At 60.2% G+C, this 19301-nt stretch overlaps 8 protein-coding genes across 8 annotated transcripts; 7 read left to right on the top strand and 1 right to left on the bottom strand.

Moving 5' to 3' along the window:
• Positions 1 to 1846: 1846 nt before the first annotated feature.
• On the top strand, positions 1847 to 3956 carry BXZ73DRAFT_55563 (laccase; the record flags this gene model as incomplete). The annotated part of the gene is made up of 10 exons (XM_048021365.1): positions 1847 to 2029; positions 2083 to 2151; positions 2205 to 2325; positions 2384 to 2497; positions 2555 to 2618; positions 2673 to 2765; positions 2834 to 2990; positions 3067 to 3270; positions 3332 to 3388; positions 3453 to 3956. 10 exons carry the CDS (start codon positions 1847 to 1849, stop codon positions 3954 to 3956), a joined length of 1566 nt encoding a protein of 521 aa, XP_047872200.1.
• A 506-nt stretch (positions 3957 to 4462) lies between these two features.
• Positions 4463 to 5892, top strand: BXZ73DRAFT_55561 (uncharacterized protein; the record flags this gene model as incomplete). Its single annotated transcript, XM_048021364.1, has 9 exons — positions 4463 to 4672; positions 4744 to 4807; positions 4859 to 4944; positions 5003 to 5160; positions 5227 to 5248; positions 5300 to 5381; positions 5438 to 5470; positions 5521 to 5717; positions 5773 to 5892. The coding sequence occupies 9 exons, from the start codon at positions 4463 to 4465 to the stop codon at positions 5890 to 5892; spliced, it is 972 nt and encodes a 323-aa protein (XP_047872199.1).
• A 1028-nt stretch (positions 5893 to 6920) lies between these two features.
• Positions 6921 to 7514, top strand: BXZ73DRAFT_55567 (uncharacterized protein; the record flags this gene model as incomplete). Its single annotated transcript, XM_048021366.1, has 1 exon — positions 6921 to 7514. The coding sequence occupies one exon, from the start codon at positions 6921 to 6923 to the stop codon at positions 7512 to 7514; it is 594 nt and encodes a 197-aa protein (XP_047872198.1).
• A 915-nt stretch (positions 7515 to 8429) lies between these two features.
• Positions 8430 to 8834, top strand: BXZ73DRAFT_6517 (uncharacterized protein; the record flags this gene model as incomplete). Its single annotated transcript, XM_048021771.1, has 1 exon — positions 8430 to 8834. A coding segment is annotated over one exon (405 nt), but the record flags the coding sequence as incomplete, so codon positions are not given.
• A 1505-nt stretch (positions 8835 to 10339) lies between these two features.
• Positions 10340 to 12915, top strand: BXZ73DRAFT_81970 (beta-xylosidase; the record flags this gene model as incomplete). The annotated part of the gene is made up of 5 exons (XM_048023615.1): positions 10340 to 10657; positions 10712 to 10916; positions 10974 to 11577; positions 11634 to 12180; positions 12226 to 12915. The coding sequence occupies 5 exons, from the start codon at positions 10340 to 10342 to the stop codon at positions 12913 to 12915; spliced, it is 2364 nt and encodes a 787-aa protein (XP_047872196.1).
• A 1175-nt stretch (positions 12916 to 14090) lies between these two features.
• BXZ73DRAFT_106989 (uncharacterized protein) lies at positions 14091 to 14983 on the top strand (the record flags this gene model as incomplete). The annotated part of the gene is made up of 2 exons (XM_048016796.1): positions 14091 to 14249; positions 14288 to 14983. 2 exons carry the CDS (start codon positions 14091 to 14093, stop codon positions 14981 to 14983), a joined length of 855 nt encoding a protein of 284 aa, XP_047872195.1.
• A 133-nt stretch (positions 14984 to 15116) lies between these two features.
• BXZ73DRAFT_92986 (beta-xylosidase) lies at positions 15117 to 17640 on the bottom strand (the record flags this gene model as incomplete). Its single annotated transcript, XM_048026552.1, has 10 exons — positions 15117 to 15800; positions 15854 to 16191; positions 16218 to 16293; positions 16341 to 16398; positions 16451 to 16511; positions 16544 to 16770; positions 16794 to 16873; positions 16921 to 17042; positions 17107 to 17311; positions 17368 to 17640. The coding sequence occupies 10 exons, from the start codon at positions 17638 to 17640 to the stop codon at positions 15117 to 15119; spliced, it is 2124 nt and encodes a 707-aa protein (XP_047872194.1).
• A 371-nt stretch (positions 17641 to 18011) lies between these two features.
• BXZ73DRAFT_106987 (plant basic secretory protein) lies at positions 18012 to 18905 on the top strand (the record flags this gene model as incomplete). Its single annotated transcript, XM_048016795.1, has 3 exons — positions 18012 to 18199; positions 18345 to 18569; positions 18638 to 18905. The coding sequence occupies 3 exons, from the start codon at positions 18012 to 18014 to the stop codon at positions 18903 to 18905; spliced, it is 681 nt and encodes a 226-aa protein (XP_047872193.1).
• Positions 18906 to 19301: the final 396 nt, after the last annotated feature.

The raw sequence follows: 19301 nt of genomic DNA, 5'->3' as shown, positions 1-19301 counted from the left end.
GGGTCTACAGAAAGCCGGGGTGGGCGTGGATGTCAGCCGGCTGGCATGTGGCGTTCTCAGTCAGCAAGCTGGTAGAGGCTCACGTCCGCTCACAGGAAGGTTCGTTGCCGGATCCGAACGTTCGTCACTTCATAAGCCGAGCGTTTCTACGCACAAATCGCTCAGCCTGAGTGGGAATATCATCGAAGAAATAGTTGGATGCTAGAGCGAGACGCACAAGGACAGACAAGCGAGACGAAAAAGGATGACAGTGGGCGGTCAAGTATCGTTTCAGAAACAGTCGGGAGACATTTGGTGGGAGCGATCTGGCTGTGCAAGCCACGACAATCGGCCAAGGGACGACACTTGCAGCAAACAACGTCTGAGTTATCCTTTTCGGGTGCTTTCCAGGCGTTTGTGACGTACCAGGTGCCTAGTCCTAGCCGCGCAAGTACGGCATTCCACCGTTTTCTGCGCATCGACATATGGAAAGCGACAGACGAGCGCGTCTTCTGGACACGCGTGCTGCGAGTGTATAATTGGACGATCGGCGAGAAAACCGGGGCATGCACGTAGCCCGAGGGCAAACACCGATATTGAACTAGGAATGAGACGCGACAAATAGTTGGCAGGCGGAGGTTGTACGCACGAAGCTACTGGACATCGGGGATCATGATGACTTGTAGGTTTGTTGGCAAGAAACAGCTTCGGGGTCACCGCAAAGGTTGGGTGAGCTGTTCGGGAGACGGGGTGCGAACGCCGAAGGACGACACCAGGCAGGCTAGGATGCTGTGATGCCCGCTGCCGAGACCGAGCCCCGAGTGCGCAAGTGCCGGTGTATGGGTCGCCTTCTGCCTGGTGGTGGACGGGTGTGTACATGTCGGGTCCGAGGGTCGGAAAGAAGACGTCGGTGGGGCCGTGAACGAGGGATTAGTGCGGGTGCCAGGGGAAGTTTCACACCGCCAGGAAGAGATGACTGTGACAACATCAGCGGCCTGACTGACTGGGAGGACAAGATGGCGGTGAGGAGGAGCGCGGGCGGGGAAAGGCGCTGGGGTCCGGATCGCCGCCAACAGCCGCCAACGCGCGTAAACGCCTGTTTGCTGCTCACTGCCACCGTGCCACGGCCCTCGCTGCCCGCTCTGCCGCCTGCCAGTGCTTCGTCAACGGAGGCAATATCGCCGTCGCTTATCGCCATAGTTCCATGGAGGGTGACGCGCGCTCCCCTCCTATACTCACTCGACGGCAGATCCTCCACGTCGCCCGCCGGCCGTGCTCTCCCTCAGACGCACGTCGCTGAGGCCGCGCACGCATCTTTGGCCACGCAGTACACCGCGACCCGCAGCCTTCACTGTTGCTGATATCCTCAGCCTCGCAGTTCGTGCCTGTGGTCATGTACACCGGCCGCTCCTTCGTTACGGCGAACGAACCGGGACTAGACTCTCTTCCCAGCCATCATTCTACTGCTCCCCCTGCGGAGCCGACCTACACCAATCTGTAACGAGCGACCCCCACCGCCCATCTTCCCGGGCGCACCCCACCCGCGTTTGCGCTGAATGTGCGGCGGCTCTTCGACCTCACTCTCGGCCCCATCTACATCTCACGCGTCACACGGCTTTCGCGCGATCGCCGCACCTGGTCAGCCTGTCCCTGGCGGTCCCCTTCCCGGTCTATAGCCTGTTTGCGCCGAACCACTTCTCCACGGAGCGCTCGCTGTCATCCCACTTATGTCCGTGCTCTTCGCGACGGCAGCGTTGGGCGCGACCCAGTATATAAGGCATGTCTTTCATCCTCTCAGACCCTCAGCTCACCACTCACTGGGCTTCTGCGACCGTCTTCTTCCTATTCAGCATTCGAAGTCTGCGCAATGGCCCGGTTCCAGTCTTTGCTCTCTTTCCTCGCCCTTTCTGCCGCGGCTTCTGTCCACGCCGCCATAGGCCCCGTTGCCGACCTCACTGTCACCGACGCCCAGATCAGCCCCGACGGTTTCCTGCGCGATGCCGTCGTCACCAACGGTCTCATGCCTGGGCCGCTAATTGCTGGCAAGATGGTGAGTGTCCCCCGATGCGACTGTATGCGTTCTGATTCTAACATAAACTCCAGGGAGACAATTTCCGGCTGAACCTCATCAACCAGATGACCAACCATACCATGCTCAAGACCACCAGTATCGTACGAGCCGCCGACCATCTCCGCACTGATGCACGCTGACTCCCGTTTCGCAGCACTGGCACGGTTTCTTCCAGGCCGGCACCAACTGGGCCGACGGCCCCGCCTTTGTCAACCAGTGTCCCATCGCCTCTGGCCACTCCTTCCTGTACGACTTCAGTGTTCCCGGCCAGGCCGGTACGTATAGACTTACATTGGCTGTGGTGAGAATGATTTATTGACGGTCAACGGATAGGCACGTTCTGGTACCACAGCCATCTGTCAACCCAGTACTGCGATGGTCTTCGCGGTCCTATGGTGGTCTACGATCCCTACGACCCGCATGCTAGCCTTTATGACGTTGATGACGGTATGACACTTGAACTTGACAGTGTAGTTTGAAGCTTACCCAACGTCGGTTCTCTAGACAGCACCGTAATCACTCTGGTTGATTGGTACCACACCGCAGCCAAGCTCGGTTCTCGTTTCCCGTGAGTGCGTTCAGATGGACCATTTGTCGTTGTTACTAATACAATCCGATGAAGGGCCTCTGATTCGACACTTATTAACGGACTGGGCCGGAGCCCTGCGACGCCCAATGCTAACCTTTCGGTGATCACGGTCACTCGGGGCAAGCGGTACGCCAGTCGATTGCTATCGTCAGCTCGAACTCCCGAGCTCACGCTTCTTAACCGTTGCTTTTCAGATACCGTTTCCGTCTGGTGTCCCTGTCATGCGACCCGAACTACAAGTTCAGTATCGACAACCATACGATGACCGTCATCGAGGCCGACTCCGTCTCCACCCAACCCATCACAGTCGACAGCATCCAAATCTTTGCCGCCCAGCGCTACTCGTTTGTGGTACGTCTCTCCGCACCGCCCTGCATCTCGTGCACGCCTCAACACTGACACGATGTCTTGGTCCCGGCTTGTGCAGCTCACCGCGAACCAGAACTCCAGCGGCACGTACTGGATCCGCGCGAACCCCAACGTCGGCAACACCGGTTTTGCGGATGGGATCAACTCCGCCATCCTCCATTACGATGATATGCCGCTCGTCGAGCCTGCGGCCTCTAACGCACCGACGTCCCTGACACCACTCGTCGAGTCGGACATGCACTCCCTTGATGACCTCGTTGTGGTACGGTTTCTCGTGCTCTCTCTGTGGAGATCTCGGCGCTCACCTGCATCGCCCCACCTAGCCCGGTGAACCTGTCACGGGCGGTGTTGACCTCGCACTGAACATGGTCTTCAACTTCGTGAGTGCCCCGTGCCTGAACCGCGCCCCTTAGCCCGGTGTTAACCCCCTCTTTTCCCGCGCAGAACGGCACCAACTTCTTCATCAACAACGCGACCTTCACCCCGCCGACCGTGCCTGTGCTGCTCCAGATCATTTCTGGCACGCAGAACGCCCACGACCTCTTGCCCGCCGGCTCCGTGTACTCCCTCCCGTCGAACTCGTCGATCGAGATCTCGTTCCCCGCGACCTCGAACGCCCCCGGCGCCCCGCACCCGTTCCACTTGCACGGACACGCCTTCGCCGTCGTCCGCTCCGCGGGCCAGACGGACTACAACTACGTCAACCCCGTCTGGCGCGACGTGGTGAGCACCGGGACCCCGGCCGCGGGCGACAACGTCACGATCCGGTTCTCGACGAACAACCCCGGGCCGTGGTTCCTCCACTGCCACATCGACTTCCACCTCGACGCCGGGTTCGCGGTCGTGATGGCGGAGGACATCCCGGACGTCGCGTTGGCCAACCCTGTCCCGCAGGCGTGGTCGGAGCTCTGCCCGATCTACAATGCGCTCGACTCCTCTGACCAGTAGAGGATTTTGGGAAGCTAAGGTTGAACGGCACACTTTTTGCGACGGACTTTACTTGAAATTAACGGAATGATCGGTCAACACAAACGCCGTCCTTTGCTTGGACTCTGTTAGCGTTCTGTACAGTACATACTTTGTGGTAATGGGAGAATTGAGATGTTTTAATCTCTACGGTCTTGTGCGCCGAACATCGGCTATATTCCCGCCTGGGCCGAGCCAAAGGCAGTTCTTCGGACTTATATCGAGTGGTTTCACCCTCGCTTAACTCTTTCCCTGAGCGACGCTATTAGTATTTGTCTTGTAGATTTGACCCATCGGCGCTTATCCCTTGGTACCATCGAAGGGAGGCTGCCGAGCCGAGCGCGCTCACCACGTTGTTTCCCGCCTCGAGGCACCATGCCTCCTCCGCAAACGCTATCTATGCCCTTCCTCCCGTACGCCCTCGACCGAGCCCGCGACCCCCCTCCGCCACAGTCCTCTTGACCCCCGCCCGCCACACATCGCGCACGATGGCCGACGCCGCGCCGCTCCCGCTCTACAGCGACGTCCAGGCGGCGCACCGCTCCGAGATGGCGCTCAAGCAGAAGTTCGCGCGGATACTGGACGACCAGCTCGACATCGAGGACCTCTTCCGGAACGTGGCCGCGCAGCTCGAGGGCATGCGCGAGCTCGGGCCCGCGCGGCGGACGCTCGTCGACGGGTGGGAGCGGTTGCGGCAGGTGCGCTTTCTCCTTCTGGTCTCGCGCGCGGCGGGGTCGCGGGAAGGTGCTGAGGGCTCCGGTCACGCCAGCGGCACCGGCAGACGTACAAGGACTCGCAGCAGAACGCGGGGATGTGTGCGCACTTCATGAGGAGTGAGTGGTGGGAGTTTCTGTACGTGCGCACGGAGCTGATGGTGACCACAGATTTCACGAGCGTCTTGGTCCCTCTGTCGCAGTCGGTGGAGGTCTCGAGTGAGCAGAAGACAATGATGATCGGGAAGTTCCTCGAGGTGAGCTCCGGTTGCGTGTCCGCGTATGCGGTCGTGTGCCGATCTGGGTGCGGCTCAGACGATACCTATCCACCTGAACACCGCACGGGAGAACGCGGAGAACTTCAACGAGCTCGCGAAGGAGGTCCACGGATTTCCTCTCAAGGTCCACAAGGCGGTGAACGCGCATGACGACAAGGCAGGCATCTGGGGCAAAGTGTGGAGCGTTATCGAGAAGTACGTGTTTTCATCTGGGTTTATATGTGCGCAATATATTGACTGGCCCTCTTGGATTATCGGTAGACTTTGTGCAGCCATATGGAAGGTCAGTTAATCAAATTTATGTTATGTCGCACGCTCCTGACGATCATTGCAGGCTTTGAATGACTTTTTGATGAAAATTCTGGACACGTTCAAGGATACGCTCGGACGTCTGAACAGCATTCATCTAACGTACTGTAAGTCTGGATAGATACTTGCAACATGAAGCATGCCAACTCCCTTCTGTTTCTAGACGGTGCTCGACTCGACATGTACTTCACACCCTGTAAGCACATTGCCACTATCGTTCATATAGTCTCCTCACCACTTGTATAGATCAATCACTCGAGCCAGAGAAAGCACTTTCTGACGTCGGCTCCGACGTGACATTGCACGAAGCCGCCGACAACATCGAAGCCAACACGCGGACGCTCAGCGAGAAGCTGACTGCGTTCGAGAGCGCGTGGCACGTTGTCGAGCTCGCATGTACGCAGCTATCGTCCGACCTCGACCTCGCCAAGAGCTTCTCGGCGGTATGTGTCTTCAGTTCCGGTCAACCACCGACGGTATCTAATCGGACTCTTGCAGATGGGTCCCCCTGTCTCTCAAGCTTCGGATGGATACCTGCGCGCCGCAGCACTCGTGCACGCACCGCTCGTGGAGTGCTTGACGGCATATTCATTGGGCAGGTTCCCGGATTTTGCATGACTGCTGGTTCCTAGAGAGCTCTCCGCGCGGATGGTTTCGTATATGGTACGTGCGGTGCGCCAGGATTCATAGAGCCGTGCATTCATCATCGTTCATAGGCACCCCACTTTACCCTTTTCCATAACTTATATTATCTTCGACATACTTCGTCACACCATGTATTAGCAGCATTCCACTCCCGGGCGTTTACGGATTCCAGTGTCGTTGATCGTCAAAGCCGCGATTTTTGTTGGCAAGTCCGAGTCAACGTGGCCGTCCTCACGATCTGTCTTCCAGCACCGGCTCGACCAGCGGTCCAGAGTCCCCAAGTCTGTGCCTGCTGAAATGACAACTGCGGCGGTAACAACACGGAAGGCAACAAACGGGAGAAAGATATATAAATCATCTACGCTATATAGATAGGGACATCGCTGCGAGGATCAACGCTGTTGATGATTGCGGCCTGGCCTCGAGCGTATGACGCACGGCCCGAGCCGGGCGGGGATGTTTGGGCTTGCATGGGCGGTGGCGAGGCTCGAACCGCCGCTTTCGGCCAGAACGCCTATCGACCCCACACGTGATCGCCATCGCCAGCCCTAGGCCTGATGCGGTGCGTGTCGCGTCTACGCGGCCCCGGCCAGCGTCCCCGAGCCCACCTGGGCGACGGTTGCACGCGCCGGCGCCAAGAGGAAGGGGAAGGGGGTGACCGGCGCGGCCCGCAAGGGTTTCGTCGCGCGCCCCGCGGCAGCCGCCGCTCCCACGGCCCCTGCCCCGCCCCCGCCACCGCCCCCGTCGCCCCGGCCAAGGCCGCGCCGACGGCGCTTCAAAACACGCTGGCCGCGCTGCGCCGCCGCCGCCCAGCCGGGTCCGCCCGGCTGGTCTACCTCCACGCCGCCCACGACCCCACCCACGCCCCCGTATGGTCGAGCGACGCCAAGGCCCTCGAGGTCCTCCGCCGGGCCGTCGATTTCAAAATCGACCGCCTCTCCTCCAACCCCGCGCGCACGCGGTGGACGATCGTGCCCGCGATCTGCCCCCGCGACGCCCCTATGACCTGGGACGCCCAGGCCACTGTCCTCGCCGACCAGCTCGGTCGTCTCCTCAGCGCGCCCACGCCCCTGCGCGCGTCGAGGTACGTCAACCGGGTCTCGGTCCTCTACCACCACGTTGAGTGCTCCGCGCTCGACGACGCCGGTGCTCCCGTCGCCCTCTCCCCCTTCGACGTCCTCCGGGACGCCGTTCACCGCTCCGGCGACACCGCGTGGTCCGACGGCCGCGCGTCTCTCCCCGATACCACCACCTCCGTCCGCTGGGGCCCCCACGCCGCGGACGCCACCACCGCCACCCTCTTCGTCGACGTCGTCGACGACGAGGACTTCAAGACGCTGCGCGCCCTCAACGGGTCGCGGCTTCTCTTCGACATCGGCCCGCGCGCGTGCACCCTCGCGCGCGTGCCCGACCGCCCCCTCCAGTGCTCGAACTGCCAGCAGTACGGGCACGCGGCCGTCCGGTGCCGCGCGGCCCCCGCGTGCGGCTTCTGCGCCGGCCCGCACCACACCCACCACCATGAGGCGCTCGCCAAGCGCCCTGGTCCCACCGTCCACGTGGCGAAGTGCGTGGGTTGCGCGGCGGGGTTGCCGTAGACGGTATATAGACGATACCAGTCGATCTGAGTCGGCTGGGGCTGCGCAGCCGAGTCCGGACCAGGACGTCCTTGTACAAAATACCAGCATTTATGTATCATTATAATCGCTCTGTTGGCGTCGTTGTCAAGACTATCCTTGCTCGGCGCGCTCTAGCAAGAGCACATGCAACCTTCGCGCTCCTATGGCCAGCAACTTTTGCCTCGGTTCACCGGTGAGCCTGTCGAAAATTTGTTACAAGCAGGGGATTTTGCGCTAATGTGGCGCAGACACTGAGCTCCTGGATAGATATGTTGAGCTGGAAATAGTGGAGGATTCGCGGACGACCAGTCCCGGGCTGTCCGGCTCGCAGAGGTCTGAGAAGCGGTCACCGTTGAGAAAACCTTGGGCTGTGACGAAGGTAGAGTAGCGCCGGTGTACCTGGCAGCAGGTGTTGTCACTACGCGATCACGTGTACTAGTACGCCCCTCACGAGTCGCGACTCGCGACTGCCTTCCAAGTCACATTCCCTTCAAGCTTCTCATCCCCCCTACTCTTGTGCCCTAACTCACCCATTCTCCTCCAAAATACAGGCTCGCACTGACATGACCCACGAGCGACAAGGATGCAACACTGACGAAGGATCTGACACTTTCAACCCTACTACGCCTCCCTCACTGAGCTCCAACTGCGTGGCGTCTCCTCTGAAGTGTGGATTGGATGGGAAGGGAAACGCTGGTACGGCGACCTGTTCGCCCCCCAAGAAACTTCATCCATCGGAAGTGGCCCGTCGAGAAGTGCGTTTCCTCGTTTCTCATTCTTGCATGTGTGCTCTGAGCTTCCGCATACTAGCGCGTCGCACGATCCAAAGCGCAGTATTGTCCACGACGCCGTCTTGCCCGTGCTCAGGTGTACGACGGCAACAACTGCCCCCTTCTTTGGCGTTTCGGCTACGCCTTCAAGGCGGAGGTCGCCATCGACTACGTCAAGCACCACAAGCTCAAGCTTCCGCTGAACAACGAGCCGCTCGATGAAGCCCCTACCTGGGAGGAGGTCGACAGTCGCCGGAAATACAAGTCAACGGGGGGAGGTATGTTTGCCGCGGCGCTGTGCCTTACGGCGAGGGATCTGTCGAAGAAGTCTGGTGTGCAGCTGGACACCGCCCAGACTCTGGCGTTCTCGCGCAATTTCGTCGTCTATCTGTGGACAAACTACAACTATGACGAGCGGTTCCGGCAGTGCCCCGACTATGATTTCGCCCTCAACACCCTCGACGAAGCTTTGAAGCCGTTTTCCGGAGTGACGGTCAAACCTTTGTGGTATATCGACTTGGAAAACGACTGTCTGGTGCGTCCTGATGTCTGCCTCTCTTGGTGGTTTACCCACGATGAGCACAGGACATGTGATGTTTCGGAGGTCTCGACGTGCCGCGAGAGATGGCCCTCTTGCTGAGGTCGCTGTGTGCCTTTCTCGACACGTATTCAGCACCCGATTTTCATAGGCCTCCCCACCAGTCCCAACTGTGTATGTTCTGAAAGGCGGCCCGCCGGTCGTCTGTCTTCGAGAGTCGCTGGTATGCTTATCCCTTGAAGACATGTTGGTAATAAATTGAAGTTCTGAATCCCCAGCGTACCCCGCACCCCGCCGGGCATTGGTGTGGCGACCCGCTCTGTACTTGCACTACCCCCTATTTACTTTGAACTTATTATAGTATCCTAGATCTCTCATGGCACTTTAGAACATGTCCTCATACCCTTGGAACACTCAGAAAAAACATCGCACACGCGCATGCAGACCTCATGCACATGGACCATATGTAGTGCGCGCGTGTCGTAACGGAATCCGCAGGCATCGTCGCAGGTGGACTTCTCGAGCATAGAAATTCGGCGCAGTGCCATCTGTCTATTGGTACGCAGCTGGGCTTCTCCCGAACGCGGATCGGGTACCTGGACCCACGAGCAGAGACCACAGAGGGACGAGATCCGTGAAAATGAGGGAGGGGTGTCAAGAGTCACGTTGTGTTCAGTGCTCATGGTCGTCGGTCACATATCCATTCATCAGGAGGAGTACGGCCGTGCAGAGGCCACCTGAGCGTATAGTCAGGTGAGCAGCGACAAATCAAATGTGCGCCGAAGTACAACATCCGACGAGGGTACATCAGAGAGCAGAACCCTGCGGCTCTTCCAGGTGAGCATTTGCAGCTTCCATACCTTGGAGATCTTCCGTTCAGTCAGATGTGCGCAACTCGCTCGACACACCGCGCGGTGGGAGGTGCAGCGTGGGCGGCAGTGCGGGACATCATCGGGCGGGCAGTGTGACCGGGCGAGATTGGGGTATGACGGCACGCAGAAGCAAGAAGTAAGGAGGAACTCCGCTTGCAGGGGAGAACGTACTTTGTGGGAACGGAGTTTGGGGTATAAAGCCACCTGCAGATAGTGGCAACAGCACACCCCAGAGTCGCGGATGTGGTCGAGGAACAGCTTAGCATCGGGGCGAACGAGGTCCTCGATGCGGATGTTGAAGGCAGGGTAGGGCCAGTGAGGCTCGGGGTCGTGAGACGGGGGGAGGCATCCCCGCGCGCACGATGGTCACGCGGGACAAGCGCTGGCTGCCGACCTTTCGGGGGATGGCGGCAATCGCCCCTGCCGTCGGATTATCTCACCCGTCCATCTTGCCTTCGCCATCCTGCAGAAAACATCCATTCGCCCCTTACATTCAGCACCAATGGCCTATGACCCTCCAGCTGACTCTCGTTGGCACTCGCGCGCATCGGCTGCTCGCTGCCTGGCTTCTGTCTCCGACGATTCCCCTCCACTGGCAGAGCTCTCGCATAAAACGAAGCCAAGATGCGCCCTCAGCTCCAGGAGATCCTGTTCGACTTCCTGCCCCTCATGGCGTACGGCCTTCGTCGTCTCGCGGTCTTCCTATCTGCTCTCTCCGTCGGCTTCTCTGCTCTCGCGGCGCCGCCGTACGCGTTCCCGGATTGCACCACCGCACCACTCGTAAACAACACCGTTTGCGATGTCACAAAAGACCCCGTCACTCGTGCTGCTGCTTTGATCGACCTCTGGACCACCGATGAGCTCGCGAACAACACCGTCAACTCCTCACCTGGTGTCCCTCGTCTCGGCTTGCCCCCATACAACTGGTGGTCTGAGGCATTGGTGAGCTAGGTCTCTTCGGGCGTATAGACTCCCGAGCTCACTTTTGTCTTCTAGCACGGCGTTGCGGGTAGTCCTGGAGTCAACTTTAGCCAATCCGGGGACTTCAGTTCTGCCACCTCCTTCCCTCAACCCATCCTTATGGGTGCCGCCTTCGACGATCCTCTCATCCATGCAGTTGCAACCATAATAGGCACTGAAGCTCGCGCTTTCAGTAACATCGGGCGTGCTGGTCTTGACTATTGGACGCCTAATATCAACCGTGAGTAGCGCCATAGACCTCGCTGTATGCACTCCAGAGACGAACCATTTCATTCAGCGTTCAAGGATCCCCGTTGGGGCCGTGGCCAGGAAACCCCGGGAGAAGATCCTTTCCACCTGGCCCAGTACGTCTACAACCTCATCGTCGGCCTTCAAGGCGGCCTCGACCCCAAACCCTACTTCAAGATCGTCGCCGACTGCAAGCACTTTGCCGCCTACGACCTCGATAACTGGGAGGGGATCCAGCGCTTTGGTTTCAACGCTATCGTGACACAGCAGGACCTCTCCGAGTACTACCTCCCCCCTTTCCAGTCGTGCGTGCGCGATGCCAAGGTCGCCAGTGTCATGTGCTCGTATAACGCCATCAACGGTGTCCCATCTTGCGGGAACAAATTTCTGCTCCAGGACATCCTCCGCGACACATGGGGTTTCAACGACGAGCGATGGGTGACCAGTGACTGCGATGCAGTGGCAACTATCTTTGTCGAACAAAACTACACCACAAACCCCGCGCAAGCTGCTGCTGACGCGCTCCTCGCTGGCACTGACGTCGATTGCGGCACCTTCACATCGACATACCTCCCCGCCGCCCTCGACCAAGGATTGATCACAGTGGACGATCTCAAGCAGGCTGTTACACGCCAATATGCCTCCCTTGTCCGGTAAGTTCCAAATGCACATACAACGGCGACAACTCAAACTGACACACTTTTGACAGCCTCGGCTACTTCGACCCGCCCGAATCCCAGCCTTACCGCCAGATCTCATGGTCTGACGTTAACACACCGACCGCACTGCAGCTCGCACACACCGCTGCGGTCGAGGGGATGGTCCTCCTCAAGAACGACGGCACGCTCCCGCTGTCCCCGCGCATCCAGAAGCTCGCGCTCATCGGCCCTTGGGTGAACGCCACGACGCTCATGCAAGGCAATTACTTCGGTGCAGCCCCATTCCTCGTCAGCCCTCTCCTCGGCGCACAACAGGCCGGCTTTGACGTCGAGTTCGTACTGGGCGCGACCGTGAAGGGCAACGACACGAGCGGTTTCGCGGCTGCGGTCGCCGCCGCGAAGAGCGCGGATGCGGTCATCTTCGCAGGCGGTTTGGATGAAACCCTTGAGGACGAGGCTTTGGATCGACTGAACGTGACCTGGCCGGGCGTGCAGCTGGACCTCGTCGCGGAGCTCGAGAAGGTCGGGAAGCCGCTGATCGTCGCACAGTTCGGTGGCGGCCAGCTGGACGACACCGTCTTGAAGAACAGTCATGCTGTACGTCGCCTCGCTCTTACCACGCCGCAAATATATGTCTGACAGGTCGACAGGTTAATGCAATCATCTGGGGTGGTTACCCAGGCCAGTCAGGAGGCACCGCCCTCTTCGACATCCTCACCGGCAAGATCGCGCCCGCGGGCCGCCTCCCGATCACCCAGTACCCTGCCAATACACGACGCAGCTGCCGATGACCGACATGTCCCTGCGCCCGCACGACGCCTCCCCCGGCCGGACGTACAAGTGGTACACGGGCACCCCGTGTTCGAGTTCGGATTCGGCCTGCACTACACCACCTTCCACTTCGCGTGGGGCTCCGCGCTCAAGCCGACGTACTCGATCAGCAAGGTGATGGCGCAGGCCAAGGCATCCTCGGCGGCGTTCACGGACCTCGCGACGTTCGACACGTTCCCGGTGCGGGTGACGAACACGGGGAAGACGACGAGCGACTACGTGGCGCTGCTGTTCGCGAGCGGGAGCTTTGGGCCTTCGCCGCGCCCTAACAAGTCGCTGGTGGCGTACTCGCGGGTGCACGGGCTGGCGCCGGGGAAGAGCGCGACGGTGGCGCTGGACGTGACGCTCGGGACGCTGGCGCGGGCGGACGAGGATGGGGTGAAGTGGCTGTACCCGGGGACGTACACGCTGAAGCTGGACACGACGGGAGCGATGAGCCACACGTTCGAGCTGACGGGCGAGAAGGCGATGGTTGCGGACTGGCCGAAGGAGAGCTCGTGAGGGAGATGGGGGAATTAGGGAATGAATGTGGCTGCATAGGGTGGATGCATGTGTGTACGATGCTGTCAGTGCGTAGTAGACCGACGTGAAGTCTGGCGTTTCGAAGAGGATGATGGAATCGAGGAGGTCCTGACGAAGGCATGCCTATCGCGCGCGGTCGTCTCGAACCATGTGTTCCGCCATTTCACAGTAGCCCCCGATGCAGAGTTCCTGAAATGCTTTCTCGTCAATACAAAACCACCAATCCAACGTTGTGCTTCTATCCTAGAAGCGTGCGGGCGTATTCTGAAACAGAAAACCTGACGGTGGCAAGTGGCAGGCGGGGGAAGGAAAAGTGCACAGCAGCCACATCCGTCACCGCCGCCTTACCGCCGCCCCTCTCTGGCAACGTGCACCACCCTATCCAACGGCAAACTTATAAAACAATGGCGGCAGACCGCCTCTCGGACCTCCACACGCACTACATTGTGTCGGACAGGCGGCGGCGGCCCGCCCGCCGCCATGATCGCGAGGGCGGAAGTCTGGTTGGAGGCTGGTTGTGCTCACGTGTCCCAGAAGTGTCGTGAAAAGGCTGGTTGCTGAACTCGCACTCATTGCATCATACACACATGCATCGACCCTATGCAGTCAAACTCATTCCCTAGTGCCCCACCTCTTTCTCGGCTCTTCTCACGAGCTGTCCTTCGGCCAGTCCGCAACCATCACCTTACGAGTGGCTGATCGTCCCGTCGTGTCAGGAGTCATCTCGGACAAGGAAGAGGGCAGGTGAGTCTTCCAACAGCTTGGAGTGAGATTACCACGATGATTCGTCGCGCCGCCTGCTGCCGGGTTACCGTCGGCGGGACAGGCATTCACTTAATTACTACTCCCCGTACTGCCGCAGTGAGCAATGTCGTGAGGGGTCGTTATGTAAGCCGGCTCGTGCCACAAACGTCATCCCGAACGCGTATAAACTTGTGGGAGTTCATTCTAACCACTACCAAGAGACCCCGTCACCCGCTCCAGACCCCCTCCCCGTCGATGTTTTCCGAGTTTTTTCTCAAAGTACTCGAGAGGGTGGTCTTCGGCCCCCCTCCTGAGCCTGTCCCACTTTGCTTACCGTCCTCCTCCATCAATTTGGCCCAGCTGCAAACGTGCCATGGGCCATCCAATGGCGACTCGACGAAGTGATGACCATGTTCATCAAAACCCTGATTACGGAGTACCACGTCCATTCATCCCACGCTCTGTGTTCGTGCGTCGTCACCCGGCTCGATCACTTCGTGGACACCAAGCGCAACTTGCCCCGCGAGTACATCGTCGCCCACGTCGCCCTACCCCTGCCGCCACCTCCGGTAAGCCGCCCACCACGCGCACCATCGGCTTCCTCAAGTTCGAGCGCTGCTGGCGGAGCTGGGACCCCATCAGCGTATACGAGCCCATCGAGATCCCGGCCACCCGACGCGAGTGGCACCCCGCGGACGACACCCTCGGCGTGTACGAGCCCGACTTCTGCCCGTGGGCCTCGCGCCGCCCGACGCTCCAGCGCTCCAGCCGCGGCCTGGCAGTCCCGCTCGCGCGCGCGCTCGTCGCGGCGTGCGCGCTGCGCCGCATTCACCCTGACTGCATCGGAGACGCGTACGCGCACGCGTGGTTCGCCCGCGGCTTGTGGGAGCGGCTCGTGGACTCGGACGCGGCGCCGGACGGCAGTGCGGGCCAGGACGCCCGTTCGGAGGATTCAGGCTGCTCTAAGCGGGGGCTCCTGGGGCGTTGTGTGCTCCGTGGCAAGACTCCCGCGACGTTTTTGGAGGTGTTGACGGAGAAGGAGGCGGAGGAGTGTCGGGCGGTCGAAGATAGGGTCCTGTGCGAGCTCGAAGCAGGCCGGGTGGAGGCGGAAGTGTGGTTGGCCGACAGCGCCGCGTGGGACAAGCGCCCTTTGACCCGGATGGAGGCCATCTGGGACATTCGGGAGGCGTTGGACAGAGGCGTGTGGGCGGGGGCGCGGAGCGATCTGGACCGGGTGCCGCGAAGGGGAGGCCAAGGCCGCGGGAGGCCAAAGAGGCTTGGAGGCGACTTGAGGCTGCAATGATCGAGCGACGTCTGAAGCCTGCCAGCTCACACGTCCTATCTGTTGTGAAAAGGCTGGTTGCTACTCACAGCATCGTACACACATGCATCGACCCTATGCAGCCATATTCATTCCGTGATGCCCCCATCTCCCCTCACGAGCTCTCCTTCGGCCAGTCCGCAACCATCGCCTTCTCGCCCGTCAGCACGAACGTGTGGCTCATCGCTCCCGTCGTGTCCAGCTTCAGCGTGTACGTCCCCGGGTACAGCCACTTCACCCCATCCTCGTCCGCCCGCGCCAGCGTCCCGAGCGTCACGTCCAGCGACACCGTCGCGCTCTTCCCCGGCGCCAGCCCGTGCACCCGCGAGTACGCCACCAGCGACTTGTTAGGGCGCGGCGAAGGCCCAAAGCTCCCGCTCGCGAACAGCAGCGCCACGTAGTCGCTCGTCGTCTTCCCCGTGTTCGTCACCCGCACCGGGAACGTGTCGAACGTCGCCAGGTCCGTGAACGCCGCCGAGGACGCCTTGGCCTGCGCCATCACCTTGCTGATCGAGTACGTCGGCTTGAGCGCGGAGCCCCACGCGAAGTGGAAGGTAGTGTAGTGCAGGCCGAATCCGAACTCGAACACAGGCGTTCCCGTGTACCACTTGTACGTCCGGCCGGGGGAGGCGTCGTGCGGGCGGAGGGACATGTCCGTCATCGGCAGCTGCGTCGCGTACTCGGCAGGGTACTGTGTGATCGGGAGACGGCCCGCGGGTGCGGTTTTGCCGGTGAGGATGTCAAAGAGAGCGGTGCCTCCTGACTGGCCTGGGTAACCACCCCAGATGATCGCGTTAACCTGTTGAACTGTCAGACATCTGTTTGAAGTGGGGTGCAAAGGAGGCGACTTACTGCGCGACTGTTCTTCAACGCGGTGTCGTCCAGCTGCCCACCGCCGAACTGGGCGACGATCAGTGGCTTCCCGACCTTCTCGAGCTCCGCGACGAGGTCGAGCTGCACGCCCGGCCAGGTCACGTTCAGCCGGTCCAAGGCCTCTTCCTCGAGGGATTCGTCCAGGCCGCCGAGGAAGATGACCGCATCCGCGCTCTGCGCCGCAGCGACCGCAGCCGCGAAACCGCTCGTGTCGGTACCCTTCACGGTCGCGCCCAACACAAACTCGACGTCGAATCCGGCCTGTTGTGCGCCGAGAAGAGGGCTGACGAGGAACGGCGCGGTACCAAAGTAGTTTCCTTGCATGAGCGTCGTGGCGTTCGACCAGGGCCGATGAGCGCGAGCTTCTGGACGCGCTGGGACAGCGGGAGCGTGCCGTCGTTCTTGAGGAGGACCATCCCCTCGACGCAGCGGTGTGTGCGAGCTGCTGCGCGGTCGGTGTGTTGACGTCAGCCCAGGCGAGTTGGCGGTAGGGCTGGGATTCGGGCGGGTCGAAGTAGCCGAGGCTGTCAAAAGTGTCAGTCCCGGTCATATGCTGCAGTGCACATGTGAGCTCACCGGACAAGGGAGGCGTATTGGCGCGTGGCAGCCTGCTTGAGATCGTCCACTGTGATCAATCCTTGTGCAAGGGCGTCGGGAAGGTGCGTCGACGAGAAGGTGCCGCAGTCGATGTCAGTGCCAGCGAGAGCGCGTCAGCAGCAGCTTGCGCAGGGTTTGCGGTGAAGTTGTGCGAGTCATAGATGTTCTGCACAGCATCACAATCGCTGGTGACCCAACGCTCATCGTTGAATCCCCATGTGTCGCGGAGAACGTCCTGAAGCAAAAACTTGTTCGCGCAAGAGGGAACGCCGTTGACGGCGTTATACGAGCACATGACACTGGCGACCTTGGCATCGCGCACGCACGACTGGAAGGGGGGAGGTAGTACTCGGAGAGGTCCTGCTGTGTTACGATGGCGTTGAACCCATAGCGCTGGATTCCCTCCCAGTTGTCGAGATCGTAGGCGGCAAAGTGCTTGCAGTCGCGACGATCTTGAAGTAGGGTGTGGGGTCGAGGCCGCCTTGAAGGCCGACGATGAGGTTGTAAACGTACTGGGCCAGGTGGAAAGGATCTTCTCCCGGGGTCTCCTGGCCACGACCCCAACGGGGTCCTTGAACGCTGAATGAAATGGTTCGTCTCTGGAGGCATACAGTGAGGTCTATGACGCTACTCACGGTTGATATTAGGCGTCCAGAAGTCAAGACCGGCACGCCCGACGTTGTTGAAAGCGCGAGCTTCAGTGCTGACGATGCTTGCGACTGCCTGGATGAGAGGATCGTCGAATGCAGCACCCATGAGGATGGGTTGAGGGAAGGAGGTGGCGTGACTGAAGTCCCCGGAGCGGCTGAAGTTGACTCCGGGACTACCCGCAACACCATGCTATGAGCCAAGAAGTAAGACCGAGAGTCTATGCGTCCGAAGAAACACTCGCTCACCAGTGCCTCGGACCACCAGTTGTATGGGGGCAAGCCGAGACGAGGGATGCCAGGTGAAGAGTTGACGGTGTTGTTCGTGAGCTCAACGCTGGTCCAGAGGTCGATCAGAGCAGCCGCGCGAGTGACGGGGTCTTTTGTGACATCGCAAACGGTGTTGTTTACGAGTGGTGCGGTGGTGCAATCCGGGAACGCGTACGGCGGCGCCGCAAGGGCAGAGAAGCTGGCGGCGAGAGCAGACAGGAAGATCGCGAGACGACGAAGACCGCGCGCCATGAGGTTGGGCAGGAAGTCGAACAGGATCTCCTGGAGCTGAGGGCGCATCTTGGCTTCGTTTTATGCGAGAGCTCTGGTGGAGGAGAATCGTCGGGGACAGAAGCCAGGCAGCGAGCAGCCGGTGCGCGCGAGCCGTGGACGGAGTGCCAGCGAGAGTCAGCTGGAGGGTCAGAGGTCATCGGTGCTGAATGCAAGGGGCGAATGGATGCGCTCTGCAGGAGGGAGAAGATGGAGGGCGAAGGCAAGACGGAGGGGTGAGGTAATCCGACGTCAGACGCGATTGCCGCCATCCCCAGAAAGGCAGGCACGTCCGGAGCCGTCGCGTAGCCCGTGACCTGCCATCTCTCCTTCTCTACCATCGTCCGCGCGGGATGCCTCCTCCCCCGCCGCACGACCCCGAGCCTCACTGGCCCTACCCGTCCTTCAACGTCCGCATTGAGGACCTCGCTCACCCCGGTGCGAAGCTCTTCCTCGACCACATCCGCGTCGACGAGGCCTTGCGGTACGCCGTTGCCACCGTCTTCAGGTGGCTCTATACCCCGAACTCTGTCCCCACACAGTGCGTGCTCCTCTCTGCGCCCGCAAGCGGAGTTCCTCTTGACTTCTTGCCTCCGCGTGCCGTCATACCCCCCCCCTCGTCCGATCACGCTGCCCGCCCGATGATGTCCCGCACGGATGCCCGCGCCGTTCTTCCCGCCGCACAGTGTAGAGCAAGTTCTGCTCGTCCTCCGGCCCATGGACGGCGTTGCGCACACCTTTGGTTCTCGCACGCACAAGGAGATCCATTTCTCTCTGAACCACATCCGCAACTCCGAGGCCCGCGCCAAGGACGAGATCCTTGGCGTGCTCGTGCACGAGATGGTTCACTGTTACCAGTACAACGGCCTCGACAAAGCTCCCGGCGGGCTTATTGAAGGCGTCGCCGGTATGTGCTATTTTTGTAGCCCGCTCTTGCCCCGCTCGCAATGCTAATGTCCTTCCTCGGGCCGGCGTGCAGACTGGGTCCGCTTGAACGCCGGCTTGGGCCCCCACACTGGAAGAAAGAGGCCGACGGGGAGTGGGACGCAGGCTATCAGAAGACCGCGTACTTCCTCGAGTGGATAGAAAGCCGGTACGGAGATGGCACTATCCGCGAACTCAACGAGGGCCTAAAGGACAAGGAGTACGACGAGCATATATTTAAGGACCTTACTGGACGGAAGATCTCTAAGCTATGGAAGCTGTACAGAGCCCACCTGGAAGAGCTGCAGGGTCCGGCTCTCTGATGTCACGTCATCGAATGTTGTACTTTGGCGCACAATTGATTTGTCGCTGTTCACCTGACTATCTGCGCTCAGATGCACGTCTACCTGCGGCCCGGAACCCTCCTGGTGAATGCTGCCGTGGAGACGACGTTCACTCGTTCATTGTCGTCTCTCGCTCTCAGGCTCAATAGAATCACGATTCGCATTCCTTAGTGGAAGTATAATTAATAGACTGGCGGCACAGCTTCAACATTCTGTGCTTGAGAAATCCTCCTACAATCAAGATCAGTGCCGCGTAGATCTTCACCATCTCCGAAGGAGAGCACTAACCGCGCCCATCAGGTTTACGACGCTATTCACTTTTGTAGATCTTACCTATGTTCTTAGGGCCCGAGTTCTCCTCCTTTATACGTTCTG

The sequence above is a fragment of the Epithele typhae genome (genome assembly GCF_022376455.1).
Source record: "Epithele typhae strain CBS 203.58 chromosome Unknown BXZ73scaffold_96, whole genome shotgun sequence".
Classification (NCBI taxonomy): Eukaryota; Fungi; Basidiomycota; class Agaricomycetes; order Polyporales; family Epitheliaceae; genus Epithele; species Epithele typhae.
Note: the sequence above shows the minus strand (reverse complement) of the source record. Positions and strands in the feature narration are given on the sequence as shown.